We start from the raw sequence: 21,275 nt of genomic DNA on the forward strand, positions 1-21,275 counted from the left end.
GTGGCATCCACCTGGCATCCACGTAGCTACCAGTTAACTCCGTTTAAATCATTTAGACGGAAGTCCCAAATTGGAACGATTTTAAATTATTGGGGACCAAATTGAGACCTAAAATTAAAGTGAGACTAAATTGAAACAAAAAAATATTGTAAGGGACCAAAAGAGGTATTTAACCTAGATTCTACCTTGGTCTTTATATTATTTGAACCATTATACTGTCTTATTTTAAAAAAATTAAAAAATAATTTTTTTTATCAAATTTAAAAACTTAAAACTAATTAATCATAATATCAATTAAATCAATATATTTTAATTATTTAAATTTTATTTTTATTTTATTTTTAATAGAAGCACAAAATACCTCGATCCTACTAATAAATTATAAAATAAAATATCATATTTTTAAAATTTTAACCTTTCTGTTGCAAGAACTTAATTTTTGTGATTTATATAAAAAACTTAGTACTTCGTGTCTCTATATGTATTTTTTGTTTTATATATATATATATATATATATATATATAGTTAATCATTTATACACTGTTAATGTAAAGTTTTTTACACTAACAATCATCATATCTTTTAAATTATTTTATTTTATTATTATTTCGTTAAATAAGCAACTGACATGACACTATTAAAAGATATGATTGATTGTCAGTATAAAAACATTGTATAGGTGATTAACTTATATATATATATATATATATATATGTGTGTGTGTGTGTATTTCTATTATTTTTGGTAATGCTATAATTTAATTCTTTTACAATTATAATACTTTAAATATATCAAAAATATTTTACACTACATAATTATAATTACTTGATATTACATAAGTATTACTTGGTATTGCATTCTCAAGTGTCTTAATATTAAAAAAAATAATTAGAATTGATTTCAAATAAGAAAATGTGTTACAATTATATTTTTGTATCTATTAAATTTGCACATATAATATTTTAAATTAATCATATTATTATATTACCTTTCTACCTTTTGAGACAATAACTCTTTTTTACTGTTTTTGAAAGTTGAGTTTTATTTGTTATTATTATAGAACTTCATTCAGTAGAACATATTTTAAAAGGATGAACATAACAAAGAAATTTAAAATTAAAGTATAACCAAGAACACAATATGAAGATGTCAGATTAAAACTAGGTCAATTGTTATAAGGGAATACTCATTTCAAATATTTCATAACTTTTCAAAGTAACTCTTCTAAAAAAATATAAGTGATATTATTAAAAATGAATATAATAAAAAATAACAATAAATAAATAAACATGTTAACAGTTACATGTCTGTCAAAAATACATGTCAAAAAAATGATACATCTTGTACACAAAATAGAATGTTATCCAACAGAAAATTAAAATGAAGAGAAATTATATTTTAGCTGATCATATATTACATCCGATTGCCTAATTAAAATAAGAAACACCGGACCATCATGCAAACTATCATAACGAGGGCATGTGTTAGAAAGATTAATTTTCCCAATTTCAACTATTTTTCAAGAAAAAACTATTTGAAAAATAAGTTGAACGTATGGACAACTTAAATTTGTAAATAACTTTTTTTTCTAAAAAAAATATTTTAAAAGCTGAAAATTTAAAACTTATGATTATTTCTATTTTTTTCTCCTTTTAAGCTGATTTACTACAAAAAAAAAAAAAACTGATTTTCTTGATGCATCCAAACAAAATTAAATATCTTGAAATCTTTTTTTAACAAAACAAAATTTCATTCCGAGTATAATCAATTATAACAATAATCGATTATTCACATAATCGATTATTAAAATAACCGGTTTTCCTCAACACACTCTTAGTTGTCATTGCATTTCTGGCCTCTAATCTCTAGTCTATAAAATATCCACGATGGAAGAAATTAGGACTTTATAATCGTTTTCTATATCAAAACAGTTTCAGGCTTCCAGCCTTCATAAAACAGATGCTAGTCAAAAGCTACAGCAGCATGCACAGCTGCTTTCTGACAGTCGGGCAGAGTGAAATCAGAGCAATAGAAGGGGGATTTTCTGCTCTGGCTATAACATTTCTCAAGTTACAAAGGAAAATGCATTTTCCATTCTAAACTACATAAAAATCAGGGAGGTTTTGGTTCAAAGACAATACGGGGAAGGCAGAGAAGAGAATTGGCTCAAGACTTCGCTAATCTTATTTTAATTTAATTCGACAAATACATATATCACGAAAAACAACCCCTTTAGGGTCCAAATGGATTATTCCTATTATTGTAGAAGGCACGCTGTGTATATGGATTACGGCCTACTTGGGGAAGGTGTGAATGAATTGATGGAAGATAAGGATTTGAAGCGACTGATTTTTGATGAATTGCAAAACCTTGGGAACTTTGGGATGCAATAAGATGTGATGGAATGGAAGGATTATAAGATCGTTCAAAAGCTACTGGATGTAAGGAAAAATGAGGAGTTGTCCCTGGGTTGTGATTGTGATTCACCTTAATATTTGTACTAGAAATAGCATGAGGAGGTCGGTAGGAAACTGGGGCAGCCAAAGAAACAAGCGAATTACGCGGAGTTTCACTAAGAGATTGCTGAACCCAACCCCCTCTAAGGGGCTCTGTTCCTTGCAAGGCTGAAACTATTTTCTTTTCATTACGTATCCGAACTTTTTTTTCCTCTAAATGCTCCTCTAAACGCCTCTTTTTTGGTGGATGAGGATTTTGCAAAATAGGGAGGTTATTCTTATTTTCACCAATGTGGCTAGTAACCCCAACTTCCAGAGTAGAAGCAGTATTTTTCCCAAACAAAACATCCATCAAATTATTTCCCTGGCTTTGGCCATTTAGAAACTGCGTAAGGAAATCAAGAGATTTATGGATACATCTGTAGATCGTCTTTACCGCATTTCTTCCAACTGCTCTAGCAACATTTTGGGACCGATCTATGAAATCTTCAACCTGTTCAATAACATATCATCAACATAAATTGAATAATATAGGTTAATATCCAACTAAAATAGGGGTTGATGGAAATGAATCTAATTACACTTATTGGGTAAGAGCGTTTCCATGATTTTAAAATCCACGACCCTTCATATAAGCTGGCACAAAATCCTTTCTCCCAAAGTTTTTCAACTGATGCTAGCTGCAGTAGGAATGAAATTAAATTACTAAACGATCATGCTTCCACGAATTGAATTGAAATACAGATTTCACACTATTATATACCTTAAACAAACAAAAGATTAAATTTGAGATCATCAACCAAGGTTATCATGCCATTAATAAAAGTAATGCCAGTTGGAAAAGGACAACAAGAGAAGCTCTCTCTCAAGGAGTCTTGCTCTGCTGGATTTGCGAGAGAAGCTCTCAGTGAAAGGATCAGAGCTATAGGGAGATGTATGAGGTGAAGGCCACCAAGAAAAGGCTGAAAGAGTGTGTGGAATGGAGGCAAAGGTAAAAGCTCTTAGAATGAATTAGCGAGCATCAAAATTGTGCTGGCAGTAATGCAAACCAAGGCAGATAAAAATCAAGAAGATGGTGATGCTCATATTGACTTGAGAAGAGAGTACAGACAAAGGTGTGGATAACAGTGAAAAGGGGAAACAATTGGAAACACGAAAAAAATTGACAAAGAATCTTCCACCAAAGCAACAGCCATTGATGTTGGGCTTGAAGAAATTGCAAGAAGACACATTGGAGGAATTTCATCGGTCAATGAAGAAGGTCAAGCAACCATTTGATGGCTGGATTATGCAGGCAGAATTGTATTTTCAAGTACATGATAGACATCCTGAGGTGCAAATGAATTTGGCACAGATAGCGTGGAGACCTACAATCCATTTCCTTAAATTGCTGTCTAATGACAATAGGGAGCAGCTCAAGGTGGAATTAGTCAAAGTGTCAAACACTATGAAGTAGCTGATATGAGCAGTTAGCAGCCCTTCATAAATGGGCCAGTGTCAGAGTGTATATCCAGGAGTTTGAGAGGTTGACAGCCTAGGTGAAAAGGTACCTAACAACCAAAACTTTGGGCCTTTCCTCCATGGGTTGAAGGGAAAAAACCAGGGGGCAGGTTTGAATTCTGAGAACCTTGGGGCCTCTATTGCGACCTCGCCTCACGGGTATGGTCAAGGAGGTGAAAAAGGAACTCCAGGTAAGGGAAGGAAGTTCAAACAGGTTTAATGGTTGGAGAAGCATTGGAGCCATAAGCGCATATGGATTGAGTTCCAATATCCAATCTGAGTCAGTTGGGATACAACCTAGGACCCAAATGGGTCTATGTTCATAGGGGAAAGGAAGTAGGCCTAGGATATGGAAATAATCAGCAAAAGGAGGGTCTTATTGGCTCAATGTGAAATCAGGCCTAAGCTCAGGGAAAAAAAAGGACAGGAGAGAAAGGACTTAATCATTTGTCGAATCATGAGCTTATTGAAAGAAAACAAAATCCCCCACCTCTCGCTCTCACTCTCACTGGTTCATCTCTCTTATTGAAAGGAGATGGTTTATGTTTGCTGTTGAGCACCAGTCATCTTAGATTCTCGTTGAAGACTTGGAAGTTGTGGTAGATTTGGGATATTTGGCATGTTACTGTGATAATCAATAAGGAAATGTTCACAAATCGTAGCTGAAGCAAATGATATTCTTAGAATTTAGAATTCTAAGATCCTCCAACCAAACATACCACTAATATATTCAAAAGTTATTTTCCAAATATGAAGCTAAGATATTCTGGAGCAAAAAACAAAGATATGCTAGGATATTCCAAATACTCTGAAATACTCAAATAAGAACCAAAATTTATACACAATTAAGGGGGTTAAAATACTCAATATTAGTAACAAAATGCATCCCACGCCAAAAATCTTGTCAGAAATTTAACAGTAGAATAAACACAAAAACAAAAGATGGTGAAGACAAACCAGAGGATTAATGATCAAATGTTAGGGATCAAACAAAACTTTTCTTAAATGACAGCATGACAATCACCAGCAATGAACATCAAAAAATTACTATCCTAATCAACATTAACTGATGTTGTATGTCTGATCTTATGTTTAATACTTAAGATTATAGGGTTAGATGGAAAACAAGGGAAACCAAATCTTTGAATATCATCATAACTGTAACTAACCTTTTTATTCTAAACGGTAGACTATGAAACCAAGGTTGTCAAATTACAATTCAAATAATGAATCATAAATCATATCGGATCACAACATTAAGAGACAATGAAAAATAGCTGGTAATACATCTTATAAAGTGCTCAATGTAATAATTTTAAGCTACGAAATGACAAAATAACTTAAGCATAAGCCTGACAACAAAATCATAATTGAGTATGTGAAGCCTCTATTTCAAAATAGTGAAAAGCAATGGAACAGCCAAATAAAGACTTGGAAAAAATAATAGTATATTGATTGTTCTTGATACATTCTCTAACCTCCCTATTAAAGCACAAAGGCTAGGCCTAAATAGGGAAACAAGGAAACAAAGAAAGAATAACAGAAAATAAATACAAAGATATCATGTGATATCTATACCCCAAAAAATATCCCCCAATATCTTTCTCTAATTACAACATAAAGTCCATAGAATGAAGTGGGTGGCAATGTGAAAATCCTATTTCAAAAGAATGAAAATATAGCATAAAATAATCGAACAAGGTAAGAGAAAAACAATGAATTGTGCCGTTTGTAATGGTTATACGGAATCACAATAGTTCATCCATGTCTTGTGAGATTCAAAGCAATTTGCAATTCATCACATGATACAAATTGATGGCTAGACAAATCTATCAAATCACGCAATCCAAATTAGGAATTGTAAGATTCTAATAACTATGACGAAACAACCCGCATGACCTTTTACTTTGGGTGCAGAACTAGTGAATGCTATTTATATAAGGAGACAGGTAATAACAAAACATAATTCTCCATAGACAGAAAATCATAGAAATTACCTTGACTAAAAGAGTAATGAAAAGCATAGCCAACGACTCTTTGTTCTGTTTCCCGTAGTTTAAATAAGTTTTAACAACCTTAGCAACAGACGCAGGATCATCTCCCTCTGGAACACACATTTTAGACACAAAAGTTAGTAAAAGACAAGGTAACAAAACTTCATAACCCAATTAGTTCCTTTCCTTCCTAAATCAAAACACTTAACATTGGCTCCTCAAAAGTAAAGATCTTGCAAGGTAGCAAGACGTCTACCGCAAGCATTACGTACATTGGTATATATAAATACATGTTACTTAGCTGTTACAATTATTCACAATTTTAGACTTTTGTGTTTACATGTCTTATCCTCTAGCAGTTTAAAAATAGTACTACATCAAAGCATAATTGAGACTCAGCACGCAATCAATTAACCAAAACATGTTAAAACAACAACAAAAGAAAAATACATGAGAATCCTGTCCCAACTCACTTACGGGTAAAACAAATACAAGCATTCATCATGTGAAATTCTTAGTGTTTAGAAAAACTTAAGATGTTAGTAATTTTAAGGGGGTGTATTGGTTTAAGATTTCATAGGATTTTAAAAGACTTTTTTAAGTAAAAAAGTCCATTGATATTTAATCAAGATTTTATATCACTTAAAAATAATTCAGTGGTATTCAATATAGATTTTCAAGATTTTTTAAAGAGTCCATTAAAATCCATTGATATTCATTTGAGACTTTTTACAACTTAGAAACAATCCATTCGTATTCAAAAATATAAGGATTTTAAAAGATTGTAGTATTAGACGGATTTTGAAGGACTTTTTAGTAGTATCTATAAATACCAAATTCATAAAACAATCACATCCAAACTCACTAGATTTTGGAGGATTGTTTGAAGTAACTTTTCAAGTGCTTCAAGGATTTCCAAGTGAGTTTTTCATCTCTTTATTTTTTCTATGCTCTTATCTTCTCCATTTTTTTCTCTATTAATAATACTGCATTATTGCTCATATATAATATTGTACTACTGTTCCCATTCCATTTTCCTATTTGGTGAAATTCCAATATGTAAATGACAGTGTCATTGACTTGTTCTATTTTTTTCTCCATTCTCTTTAATTGACTTGCTTTTATTTTCCTCTATTTAGTTGAGTTTGTTCCTCAGATATATAACAAAGAAAATACTTGAAATTTCAACTTTTACGTAATAATCTTTTTATAATACGTGTCAAGAAAAGGGAAAGGTGAAAACTAAAATTGATATCACGATCTCTACAATCAACTATAGATCTTCAAGATCTTGTAATCAATTTAGATTTATTAGAACAATATATATATATATATATATATATATATATATATATATATATATAAGATGAATTTGAGTTAGGGATTTTGTGAGTATTATGAGATGAGAATAGATCTTAGTTGGGGGAAGAACCCTCTCAGCACAAAAACAACGATCTCTCTTCCTCCCTTGAGTTTGTTACTATTATCCTTCCTCCTTTTATGACTCAACAATTATTTTATTTCTTTTTTTACTGTGAATTTTATTTTTTAATTTTTATATTGTGAAATTAGGATTTTTTTATATTCTTAAAAGGAAATTAACATAAGACATTGTGGTATCTTAGAATTTAATACTAAAAATATTTCTTCGCGAGTTAATAATTGAAAGCAATTAAAATTTAAAACAATTTGTCTTTGACTCTTTAAATTTGAATATATGAAAAAAAAATCCTAAACTTTTATCGTATGGCAAAATTCCATAAAATTCTGCAAAATCTACAAAGTCTCGTAGAATCCATTAAAATCATGATTTAAAAGTCTTGTATAATCCATTAAAATCCTAATTTAAAGTCTTGCAGAATCCTACAAAGTCTTAAAAGTCATGAAAATCCTACAAAGTCTTTTAAAATTCATAAGACTTTTTTCAACTAAAAAAGTCATTTAAAATCTTAATCCAATACACCCCCCTTAGTAGGCGAGATTTATACTAGGTGTAGGACAAGGGCTTGTTTATATGGACAAGGATCATTCTAAAATAATTGGATAGACATGCAGATTGGGCGAGAAGCAAGTGATAGAAGATCCACAACACCTTTCTGTGTTCTAATTGGTGAAAACTTGATCTCATGCAAAAGTAAGAAGCAGACTATGGTGACAAGATCAAGTACAGCAAGTCAAGTCAAGTATTGAGCTATGGTTAATACAACTTCTCAACTCTTATGGTTGAAGGACTTGCTCCGAGAGTTGAAGATTTGTAGATTGGGAGTTTGGGACCATGGAACTTGCTTGTGATAATCAATCTGCATTATTATATTTTTTCCTCAGACCCTATCTTTCATGACAGGACTAAGCATATAGAAGTTGATTATCACTTCTTTAGAGAGAAGATCCTCTCTAGCATCATCAGGACTACTTATGTGAGTTCTAAGGACAACCTACTGATATGCTGACTAAATTCTTATGAACTCCTTATATAGTTTACATCTATAACAAGCTAGACGCATCTAACATATATGTTCCAACTTAAGAGGGAGTGTTGATTAAAATTATTTCCTTATAATTAGTCCTGAACTCTTGATTATTAGCATATTTATTGTGTATCTTTTCCTTAACTCTGCCTATGTTTTCAGTCGGTCCTAGCCCAAGATAAGGAAGAGGGTGGTGCTAGTGGTAGAACTAGTATCAAAAAGGAAGAACCGAAACAGGAACTGGATTTTGTTGAAGAATTGAAAAAGAATAGACAGGTTTTGAGCAAAGAAATATAAAAAACAGAATAAATTCTGCTGCCTGCAGGTAAATCCAATCTGTAAGGCACTTTCCCTATCTTTGGTAAAATCTGGTAGGGTCTGTAAAAACACAGGCTCAACTTCTTGTTGGTTTTCTTAGAAAGAGATTGCTTGCGATAGGGCTGCAACATCAAATTGTACCTCCCTTCAGGGTTGGTTAGCATGTTTCCTCCATAGTTGTCAATCTTGGACAGCGGAGCGAAATGGTCAATCCCAAAAGTGGGATAGCAGATAACAGGGTGATTGCTATTCTAATATTATATAATTATATTAAATAATTAATAATATATATATATATATAATCTCAAAAAAAGATAAACAAGTCAAAATTCATGCATTAATCATTTGGATGGGAGATGGTTTTGCTGACCACTAAAAGACAAAACTGCACAAGTAAAAAAAACTGAAGAATTAACAAAAATTTGTTGCTACCAGCAATAAAGAAAATACAAAAGAGTAAAAGGAAGGAGAAAAATAACAAAAGTGAACTGAAAAAGGAAAGATAAAAACAGAAAAGGAGAGACTCGTCAGAGCTGCAGCAAGAGTACACAGGAGAAGAGAGGAAGAGAAAGTTAGGGCACACATGCACAAGGTCCATGCACAATAAGAGAAAAAGAAGAAAAAAAATCTAATGGTAAATAATATTCCATATTCCCATAAGCTTTGGTTTTTAATTGTGTCGACTAGTGTTGTGGGATTCATGTAGTCGACCTCACCTAGTTAAACACATGTTGACTCTCATTAATGTGGATCTCAATGGAATGTACGAGGCTTTAGTGTCTTAAAACACCAGATCAGGGAAAGACTTGATGGTGAAAGCAAAATGGATACAAAAATAAACACAACGGTGATGCAAATACGAAGTTTTGTTTTATTTATATATAAAGGAAGTTTTGAAATTTATTTATCATCACAGCAAGTTTGAGCGGGGTATCAACATCATGCATAATTTTAAAAACCGGATTGGTCATCAAAACGGTTAAAGTACTGGGTCAGTGGGTTAGAGGTTGAATTGATAGGTCACTAATTGAACCGCATGACCCAGTTTTTATTAATTTTTCTAAAATAATATTCATATTAAATATATTTTATACTTATAAATTTCAATAAATTCATATCCTATCTTAAATTTTAATTTTAATTTTATTTAAAATTATCTTTATTTTTATTTTGTATAAAAAAATACAAAAAAATTATTTTAAATTTGTTTTTGGTTGAACCAGTTTGACCCACCGGTTCACTGGTTGAACCAGAAAATTGACTGGTTCACTCCGGTTTGAAACGGGTCGAATACATAACCGATCCAACTCAGGATTAGGACCAACTGGACCATCGATTCCCGATTCAACCAGTCCGACCGGCCGGTCCGATCCGGTTTTAAAACACTGCATCCATGTCCCTGTCCTAGCCTTGACTTTGACAATTTGAAAAACACCATCCCCTACCATAGTCGAAGCAGGTTTTTCCTATCAAAGTCAAGCGGGTTCGAGTGGGTACCCATGGGCATGGGTTTGTTTGTCATGCCTAATAAATGGGTGTTGCAAATTAGTATCTAACAAACAATTTATCAAAAAATACACTGATTCAACATCCCAAAATCATAAACACGGCCTAGTAAAACTAAAGGATTACAATAAGATTTGACTCAAAGATGACTCAAAAATTTATTGGCAACAAAAACATTACCTTTGAGTAAAATAGAGAAGGGGGGCAATATAGGAGGATTGCGAGTCTGCATTAAAAACAAGAGAAAAAACAAAGAATTAAATTACCTGAATAGGAAAAAAAATAACCTAGGCATCACTAAAATGCTATTTGGGAAATATAGTCAATTTATCAATCAAAATCCCAACTGAAAATATCCAGTCAATTTTTATCCAAGCAATAGTTGCTCTTAACATGTAAAATTTTAACATTCCCAATATATGTTTAAATTCCATATATCAGGAAAAAAGGAAAAGTAGTTTGGGATAGTGTTAGGAGCGGAGCCCAATATAGAGAAATGGGAAATTTAGAAACAAAGGAAATGGAGAATTTTATTGCTCGACTAAGAATAAGAAAAGAATTCTAATTCAAGGGTTTCTCTTTCACACATGGTTCCCCTTTATTGAATATTACCAACTTTTTTATTTTCTGAATGAATCTTATCCTTCTTATTTCCACTATTTATCTAACTGATGTCCCCATGAACTAACTAATTCCTCTAACTATTATTGAAAGGTAATTATACACTTAAGTTAAATAAATAAAAAATAGAGGGGGATTTTGTATTATTTTATTGTACAAGGACATAAAAAAAATACTGGCATAGATCGTGTAAGTCAAAGTTATCAATCATTAATAATACTTCTCATATAATTCAGTTCTAAGATAATCCCCTTGACAAAAACATTTCCCTACAAATTAAATATAATTGACATCCATTTTGTCTATCTGTTAGGATAAAGAGAGAGAGGAAGTGAGAATAATAATTAGTTAGTCAATTAGTTAGAGGGGGTTTTTGTGATAAATAAGTAGTGGTGATAATGCGATCAAATCTTTTTTCAAACACATTCTCACCATTGCTCTAACATCAAATATTTGAATAAAGATAGTGGTGAAAGAATCCCATGATGAACAAGAATCTTTTTGGCCCCAAATGTGGAACCAATGGACTGCAACTCCCTCCATAATGACAAACACAAGTTGAAGCTTCTCAATAAGAGCAATTTGTTAAAACCTCAAAATTTAACTGCTCTTGCAATCCAGCCAATTGGGTCATGCCCTTCAAAGATGGGTAATTCAACCTTCGTGACAGCTTTGCAACTTCCATCACTATTCTCAGAAAATCTATCCACCGCTGCCCTACGTCTTGTTTCTTCTAACTAGATTGGGTGCTCTGTTCCATCATCCTCACAAACGTTGTCAACTGCATCCTACTCAATTCCTTGCATTTGCATCCATCTCGCAATCAACTTCTTGACATCCCCTATGTGAGTGAGGTTCTTGTTGGAGAACTCAAATTCTTAGAATGTGGGTTATGGATCTAACTCAATCCTACAAAATTGACTTGTAAGGTGAGAGTTGTCCCCCACTTATATATTCTTTAATTATTTTATCTCTAGTCGATATAAGACTTGAATTTTTCCCAATTCACCCTCTCACGTCCAATACTATTGAGCTTGGTAAATGGATAAATGGTGGGTGACCCTTTTTAATAATCTATGATAGGCAGAATTTGGATTTTTTCCAATACACCCAACACTATTGGACTTGCTGCGTGTATCAATGGTGAGTGATCCTTTTAGAGTGAATCTAGATAGGCTCTCATACCATCTTAAAATGTGGGTTATGAGTCTAACTCAACCTACAAAATCGGCTTGTAAGGTGAGAGTTGTCTCCCACTTATATATTCTTTAATTGTTGTATCTCATATTGATTTGGGGCTTGAACTTTTTCCAATACATCGCCTCACATCCAGCACTATTGGGTTTGATGCGTATATCAATGGTGGGTGGTCCATTTAGAGGGAATCTAAATAGCTTTGATACCATCTTAGAATGTGAGTTATGGATCTAACTCAACCTTACAAAACTAACTTGTAAGGTAAGGGTTATATATTCTTTAATTGTCTTATCTATAGTTAATGTGGGACTTGGGTTTTTCCCAATACACATCAACTAAAGATGAAGCAATAATAGTGTATATAAGTGGGGAACAATCTTCACTTTACAAGTCGGATTTGTAAAGTTGAGTTAAACTTTAATCCACTTTCTTAAGATGTATTGTAAGATAAGGATTGATTTTCACTTATATACGCTATTATAGCCTCATCTCTAGTCATTGTGGGATCTCCAATAGTTCTCCTTCAATTGCACAAGTTGGGTTGTATGTTGCGATGACAACTTCTTGAGAAAATCCACCGAAGACCCCAAATGTCATCCATTCTCGCCACCATAGATTGTTCATAGTGGCTCTCACTTAAAAAAAGCAGCCGGTCACACCAATTGGTAGGTCCTTAAAGGTTGAAAGGGAATATAGAGAGATAAAGAAGAAGGAAAGAAAAAGAAATCAAAGAAATAACAGATGGTAATTTCTCTGCCAAGGGGAGAGTTCCCTTTCCAATTGTGAAACAATTTATAACAACGTAACTAAAGAATGTCTTATTCATGAGTGTAACATTACTTATATACTCCACTTACTAACCAACTACTAACTATTATAACCTATCCCACATACCCACTGTTTTCTCTGCCACATATTCCTCTTCCTTCTTATACTTTCAATTCTGGAACCTCTTGGTTATTAACAGATTCATTATGCATTGTTAGAATTTGGGAATTTAACAAGTGCTTAACTGTGAAAGGATAAACCCTTTTTGAAGAGGAAACACTTGGAGGAGAGTACTATTTCCTTTGGTTTGTTCTTCTACAATCAGGAAATAGAATCTTTCATTACCATTCTCTAGTTTCATATCTGGGTTCCTAACAGTATCAAAGCTCAAGGAAAAAAATTCCACAACCAAATCCAATTCTATTGTAAGATGATGTGTACACCAACAAAATATTTAAAATGTTTAATACCTGCAAATGAAAAGCTACGAATGATACAATAGATAAGGAACTCAAAGTTGAATCTTTGGGAGAGTTGATATCATGTGCTTTTGCCCAGGATTTCATCTACAATAGCCAGAAATTACATAAGCATGAAAACTACTTTAAACAAATAATTAATTATAAAAGAAGCATCCTAGACAGTTGGCTTCACACATAAACCAGAGAGTAAACCAAGTGCACTATTAATGAGCCTATCAGCAAAGAAATAAATGGGGAAAATCAGATTTTAATGATATGAATGAAACCCAATAAAAACTAAGGGTCAATTCTGGTAGCTTTCTGATAAATCTATTTAAACAATTAATCCAAACAATATGCCATGCATTCCATATTCTTCTAAGGCACATCCTTGGGAGGTTCACATCAGATATGAAAAATCGTATTGCAGATGGCCACACACAAGGCTTATCAAGTGTTATTGTTGAATTATTAACTAAAAAGAATCCTTCATTTACCTTGTGGCTGTGGATGTGATAATTTATCAAAATTTTGTGATCGCAAGCAATTTTCCATTCTCCACATTTGTTTACATTTTAAATGAAAACATTAACCCAAGTAAAGGCAAATCTGAGCAGTAGTATGCAACCTAGGCTTGAATATTAAAATAAAACATGCATCATGATACATAAATTCTTTAAAATGACATTAAACGAACAAAAAGTACTTCTACTAACCAGGAAACTTAGCTTCCGAAATCTTTCATCTATGGCAGAAATTGCATGGATAATGCGGGATTTAGCAATGCCATCCCTATTATCAACTGATAAATCACATTCAATGCCCGTTCCACTATCAGTAACTTTTATAATTGGTACCCTGGCAGTCCAGATTGGCTGTAAACCAGTAACATGTCCTTGTCCTGCAATACATAATCATTGGCATTATATATCTAATGTGATCAACAAAACTGTAGATTCATAAAATATCAACATGCCTTGATCATTTTCATTGAGATCATAATAAAGATGGTGAAAACAAATATTTTCTAACTCAAGTCCTTTATATAAATTAAAATAAAACCAACCATTCTGTTGTAATGAACATTATATACTCAGGTCAATACTATAAAGTAATAGCCCAAGCCTAAGGTTTAAAAATAGTAGAAACAATGCCTAGTCAAGGACATGGAGAGACATAGAGGACCAAAGGTTTATAATAGGAGGAAGGGAGCTGTACAGGTGGCAAGTTAATTTTTCAGAGATAATGGCAGAAGATTTGTTAGTCATGTGACCAGTAGCTGTTAAGGTGGGTTTGTTGCGGGATGGGGTGGCAATATTTTTCTGATGAGAGTAGTGTGAACACTGGGTCTGAGAGTATTTTTCTCAATTCGAGCTCTAAGCTTTGGGAATCACTGTCAAAATCCTTCTTGGACAAATAAAATAATACTGCTAATAGTGTTGTGTTCTTGTTCTCTTGCAACTATTTTCTGTGATTCACTGTTTGTATTTTAAATTTAAAATTTGATTTTCCATCATAAATAATAATTTATTTCCCCATGTCACGAGATAAAAGTAAATCATATACCCACCAGGAAAAACATGTATTGCAGCGTTCAGCACTTAGTAGTTAATAGGACAAAAGCTTGGTTGTTGTTGTATCTCCAGTGTTTAGCACATTAAATTTGATAATTCAGGTATTCAATTCATACCAAGATGAAGATTAATTATGCCCTAGTTTATGGTAACCACATAAAAAGTTATCAACACATTGTCATACAGTATTGTTAAATTACAGCTATGGTACTATGGTATGATGGGCTTCAAGCAAAATTCCATTTTATGGTTATAGTACTGAAGTTTTATCATGGATGCCTATAGCAGCCACTTTTGTCATAGCAATTATGGTGGTGGAAGTAGATATGGTGGAAAATTGGCAGTTACTCCACTTTTATGCGGGGAGAAAAAAAAAAAGAAGTAATAGTTTCTTTCTGACTGCTCATAGACCATTCAACATGCATCAAACAAATTGTAAACACAAGTCCGAACATGCTCTCATCTTCTGCAAACTCAAATCCAACAGTGGAATAAGAACCATTTGACCAAACATTTCCACTTTCTCCAGCAAAGGAGTCTGCTCTGGTGAATAATGCTTTTGCTTTTCTCAGGTAAACTCTGTCTAAATCCCTTTTTCTTTGTTCCCTTCTCTTCCCCAAATTTTTCCTACTCACTTTTCTTTTCCTTTCTGTCTATTTTTCTATATTCTCTGAGATTCTACCTAATCTTCTAATTTGAGTCTCTCTCACTTCCTATGCTTTCCATGTTTCTCTCTATTCCTCTCAGTTCCGTGATTTTCACTTTTCTGTGTTTGTAATAATCACAAGTTAAAACCTACAAATACAATCATCACAAATACAGACTTCAAGGGCTGCTGCTGATGGATATCAGACATGGGCAGAAAATGAAAGACAAGCAGAGAATAGTAGTTCAAACTTCAAACAGATCACCCATTTGAAGAGTTTACTCCAGGCGTGGGCAGTTATTTGTTAGGAGCATCGAAGTTATTATGTTAGTAACTTTCATAATGTAGAGTGCAATAACTGCCCCGGGATTATAGTAATTATTATTATAACAGTTATTTTCAGAATGTAGACTGCAACATATGACAGTTTTTAGGATGTATTTTAATATAGAAGTTAGCAAGTAGGGAGGCAAATTTTCATGCATGTAATATTCTGAAGTTTTCAGCATAAAGTCTCTTGTAACTTGTAAGACATTTTGTACAAGATTTATGCTCTGGATGAGTCTTGGTGCAGTATTTACTAGATAAAATCAACATTATAATTGTGTAGTTCTATCAGCTGATTGGATCCAACATGGAAATATTACCAGTATACATGTTACACGTATACATAAGTTTTTTAATATAGCTGCCTGCCATGCTTCTACTATAGTCTACAAGGCCATCCACCATATTTTTAAGGCAAAACTCTGGCCTCCCGCCATCTATCGTTGATAACATTGTTGTCAAATATATATATACATATATATATACATATATATATATATATTACATCTAAATCTTGCCACTTTCATATATTTATTATCTTAAAGAAGCTGCTGGCTTTTCTCAAATAATTTCATCTGCTAACAACATTGAGCCTCTAAGATATATTTGAGACTCCAATATATAACTAACATTCTATACTAACAAGCGATACTGGCCTTGCCACTATCCGATAATGGTTTGGTATACAATACAAGCCACGTGATTCATTTTCCAAACTCAAAGATTAGAATGAGACCAAAAAAAAATGATTTTTGGTGAAAAGAAACTTACTTTCAATTAACAGTAATTTCCTATTAAACTTGTGAAGTGTTGAAATCTTCTTCTTCCGAGAAACTTCACTTGAATCGTTGAAAGTGATAGATAAGTCAAGATCACTTTTTTTGTCAAACATATCCATTACAAATGAACCATACTCTTCCACAACAGGGGAGCCATCACTATTGCCTAATAAAAAAGATTAAACAAAAAAAAACTGTTTAAACAGAATAAGCTAAGATATGAACTGAAATTGAAACAAAGTGACCAACAACAAAAGAACACGAGATAAGTGATTCTACACTAGAAGAGATAAAAGTTCTAAAGGGTCATTTTAGTTTTGAAACACGGCTATTTTCATTTTCTTATTTTTGGGAAATGGGATTGATAAAATACAATTATATTTTAATTATCTGTTACAGAAAAATAATTGGTAATATGTGAAATAATTAATGTGCAAGAAACATCAATTTAACAATTCTTTGACATTGTTGAATATTGAACTCCAATGCAAAACATGCTTCTTTACCAAAAGAGATGTGGTTTCAAGGGCTTGTGAGTTTGCAAAATACCTCACTCTAGCACTGCTATAGTGCCACAAAAGGCTGCTACTGCATCCACAATGCCATTAATTGGAAACAAATCACTATGGAAACTTTAGAGCAGCCAATGGAAATTACACACTGCTATGCAGCTACAGAACGCTATTGATAACTATGTCGACAACAAGTATAAGAATTGGAAATAGAAAATCATGTGAGCTATGTTGCTAACTTTCATTCTTTTCATTGCAATTGCTCAGTATAATTTTTTTCCAGGAAGAATGGAACAAAAGATTACCATATATTTCTTTTGTAATCGTATTGAAGATGCGAACCAAATCTCTTCTATTGTGATAATCAATTGGTTTTGGACACTGACTAATGAAGGTATCACATAAGAGTCTGTCTAGATCAATGACATTTTCTGGAGTGAACCTAATCATCGGTAATATCTTTGACTCGAGCTTTTCTGCTATCTTCATAAGGTCTGGCATAGCAGATAAAGAATTAAGTCACTGCTTCAACAATTAATGCAGTATTTGTCCATATATTTGAAACACAAATAACAAACACGGTTAGGGGAATGAAGCATCCCAAAAAAGTAAGTTCTTCGATCCTTGTTTCTCACTAAAATCAACAAGGAGGGAAAACGAAAGGAAAAAAATTAAATGATTCTTAATCTTACTGAACTAAAGTCTTTTCTATCAATGGTAAAAGGAAACAGAATTGTAGAAAACATTCTTTGTGCATGCACAATGGTATGACCAAGCCCAAAATCAAGGGATGCTTGCTAGTGTCATTTTAAAAGTAAAAGGAAGAATTGTATTGACCATTTGGTTGAAGAAAACATTTTCTATCTTCATTTGTAATTACAAAAATGCCACCTTATTTTCAATTCGTTTTCTGTTTTCAAAAGTTTGTATACGAAACAGTAAAAAGAATAATATGGGCTCATTTCCTTGTGTTTTCATTTCCTATTTTCATCTTCTGTTTTCACTTTTTAATTACAAAATTGTTACCTTGTCTTTAATTAGTTTCCGGTTTTTAAATATTTGTGCAGGAAACAGAGAGAAAAAAAAAGTTGCCTTCATTGTTTCTTGTACAAATATTTGAAAACAGGAAATACATTGAAAACAAGGTGCAGCTTTATAATTAAAAAGTGAAAACAGAAAATAAAACATAAGTAAATGCCCCTAAAAAGTTGATTTTACTGTTTCCTGTACAAACTTATGAAAACAGGAAACAAAATGCAAACAAGGTGTCCTTTGTATAATTGTAAGTGAAACCACAGAGAACAAAAAACGTTTTCTCAAACTAAATGGCCCCTAAAAGCGTCGTTTATGATAAATATTCTCTCATTTGATAATCTTTTAAAATAATAAAATGAAATGATAGATTCACATAAATTTAACATACTACCCTTTTGTTTATTCTTATAAACATTATATACGCTATTAATTTAAAAAAAAAAATCCTATTTCCCTTTTCTCTCCAATACCCACCTTCCAAACAGATACAAGGTGTGCTTGAATTGGCATTAAAGCCAATCCTTTGTGAATGTAGCTTTCGGTTACGTGTGTATTGGAAGTGAGATTTAAGTAAAACAAACACACACACAGAAATTAATGCAATTGGTACCACCACTGACAATACATCCCTCCTATGAAGCTGAGATACTTCAAAAATGGAAAAGTATCAGCGTCATACCCATGTCGGATACCAAATACTCTTCAGATACTTCTAGATATGTATCTGAAAAGTATTCAATCTTTTTATTTATTTTTTAACCTTTTTTTCTTAGATACTTCCTAGATACTTCTAGATATGTATCTGAAAAGTATCCTTAAGCTTTTTGTATAGTTATTTTTTTTTATGTTGTGTAAGGAATTGGAGTACAGACTTCTTTATTCATTCTTTGAAGAAAAACAAAAATGGATCCAAAAGGGTAAAAGATTTGGTTTATGTGCATTTCAAGCTTCAACTTTTGTCTATGAAAAATGAAGGGCATAAAAAGGAGAGACTAGGTTGTGGAACATTGATAGAATATACATCATCCACTTGATGATGGTGTTAGACTTCTTTAATTGGCAAAGTTGTCTTTTAATGAACCAAACTTTGAAACTATGTTTTTCTTCTAGATGATGGTAATAGGGGGGAAGAGAATGATAAAATAAGCAAGAAACCCACAGATGTGTCCAAATCGTATTCAGGACAATTCTTTATTTGGGACATTGCTTTTTCTATAAAATTTTATTAACATATCTAGGACGTATCATATCCTAAATTTTGAAAAAATTGTTGTATCCCGGTATCTGTGTCATATCGTACCTGTGTCATACTAAGTATCTAGGCTTCATAGCATCCCTCCTCACACCCTCTTCTCACTTCATAACCCAAAGCATAACTGGCGGGAATATAACACATCGCATTGCATACTGTTCCCAGACCTATTGGTGTAAACCATAGTTCTCCCAAAGAACAAAACTACTTAAAATGAAGGAATTACAATTATTACTACCCCTTCAATGTTTCAATTCCCTAATGGGTACCTAACATTGTTTTAAATTGTCAAGCAACTGCAGCTAAAACCATAACAATAACCATCAATTGCATGCAATTCTACTGTTTCACTAATTCAAAAAAAAAAAACCATCACTACCCTTCCCATTCCTGATTCCTGAACCTCAAAGCCTATGCACATCCGAAGTCTAATCTAATCTAATCACTTTTAACTCAAACAATGTCGGCGAGTATATAGTGCTTCAAGACACAAGAACAAAGAATTTGCAGAATTGAAGTTAAATTGCTCACCGGTGTCGCCCGACTCCATTATTGCCTGGAAACCTGGCAATTAAAAAAAACAGACACCGTTTCAGCATGAAACATGGCAAAATAAGTGGTTACCTGTGCATAGAGGAAGGGATAAAAAAAACGTGAGGTTATGCGAAATTGAGACGAATGGGGAAGAGAATACTTACCAAGAGAGGAAGCGGCGTGCAGAGAGAGCAGAAGACGAGGCTTTGGTGAAAACGATATTCCTGTTTTACTGTTGGATTCGCATTCGTTGACCTTTTTCCCTTCAAAATTCCAAGAGCTTGAAAAAAAAATCATTTATTCATTTATTTAAGTAGGACACTCGGTGGATGATTTAATGGGTTGTTATTTACATGGCCCAAATACTTCTGTTTATCCATTTGTTTTTTTTCTTTCGAAAAAAAATTATTAGATCTTTTCACTTAACGCCATCAAAATATCTATGTCCTAATGGATTGGGCTTTTTCTGGTTTTGTAACTTTACTATAAATTAGTTTCCAGAATTTGTTTTTGTCATTGGTAAGTGTTTCAGAATTTATTTTTCGAAACGTGATCAATTATATGATTACAGTTGTAGAATATATAAGCAGGTGATAAATTTTTTCAGATGCAATTTTATCTATTACTATATGAGGATTTAATGATTTCATCATGTTATTTCAGTTGGTTATATCACAAATTTGATCATGCTATTTCAGTTAGTTATATCACAAATTTTTCAGTTGCAATTTTAATTATAATCTTTCAAGTATTATAATTATATTATTTTAGCCCTTTAATTATTGTAATTATATAATTTTTAACTTATTAAATTTATATATTATAATTTTTATTCATGTATTAAATAATACATATTAATTATCACTTAAATTATTAATATATATATATATATATATAATTTAAATAAGTAATGAATTGTATAATTACGATATTTAAGAAACTAAAATATATAATTATAGTATTTTATGAACTAAAATTATTTAATTACAAAATTATTTAATTAAAAATTGAGAAATCAAAATTGTATAAATATAAGACTTGATGAATTAAAATTGTTCGATTAAAATTTAAAAAATTAAAATTGCATAATTATTATACTTGAAAAAATAAAAACGTATTTAAGTCAAAATATTATTTAAAATTATCATATAATCCATTAAAAAATGACATTTAGAAAAGTGATTTTTAAAATGAAAAATTAATAAAAGAATTAAAATTATGTTTATTTTATTAAAAAAAAGGTTAAATACTTATTTTGGTCCCTTATAATTTTTTTTTGTTTCAATGTAGTCCCGCTTTTATTTTTTGTCTCAATTTGGTCCCAAAC

The 21,275-nt window shown here is 32.1% G+C and overlaps 1 protein-coding gene across 3 annotated transcripts; it reads right to left on the reverse strand.

Annotated features, from left to right (window-relative positions):
* Window positions 1–1,887: 1,887 nt before the first annotated feature.
* LOC109803193 (protein HESO1) lies at window positions 1,888–20,265 on the reverse strand. Of its 3 annotated transcripts, XM_020364648.3 has the most exons (10): window positions 20,113–20,261; window positions 19,946–19,978; window positions 17,433–17,621; window positions 16,608–16,781; window positions 14,006–14,190; window positions 13,299–13,394; window positions 10,423–10,468; window positions 5,954–6,060; window positions 3,038–3,136; window positions 1,888–2,949 (listed from the first exon to the last, which is right to left on the reverse strand). In XM_020364648.3, the coding sequence occupies exons 1-10, from the start codon at window positions 20,243–20,245 to the stop codon at window positions 2,233–2,235; spliced, it is 1,779 nt and encodes a 592-aa protein (XP_020220237.2). In that variant the 5' UTR covers window positions 20,246–20,261; the 3' UTR covers window positions 1,888–2,232. The 3 variants fall into 3 exon arrangements, with proteins under 3 accessions (XP_020220237.2, XP_029128398.2, XP_082932658.1); XM_029272565.2 differs by lacking the exon at window positions 17,433–17,621; XM_083076532.1 differs by lacking the exons at window positions 1,888–2,949; window positions 3,038–3,136 and adding an exon at window positions 5,252–5,613 and having other exon boundaries at window positions 20,113–20,265.
* Window positions 20,266–21,275: the final 1,010 nt, after the last annotated feature.

The sequence above is a fragment of the Cajanus cajan genome, chromosome 6, assembly GCF_000230855.2.
Source record: "Cajanus cajan strain Asha chromosome 6, NIPB_CcT2T_4, whole genome shotgun sequence".
Taxonomy (NCBI): Eukaryota; Viridiplantae; Streptophyta; class Magnoliopsida; order Fabales; family Fabaceae; genus Cajanus; species Cajanus cajan.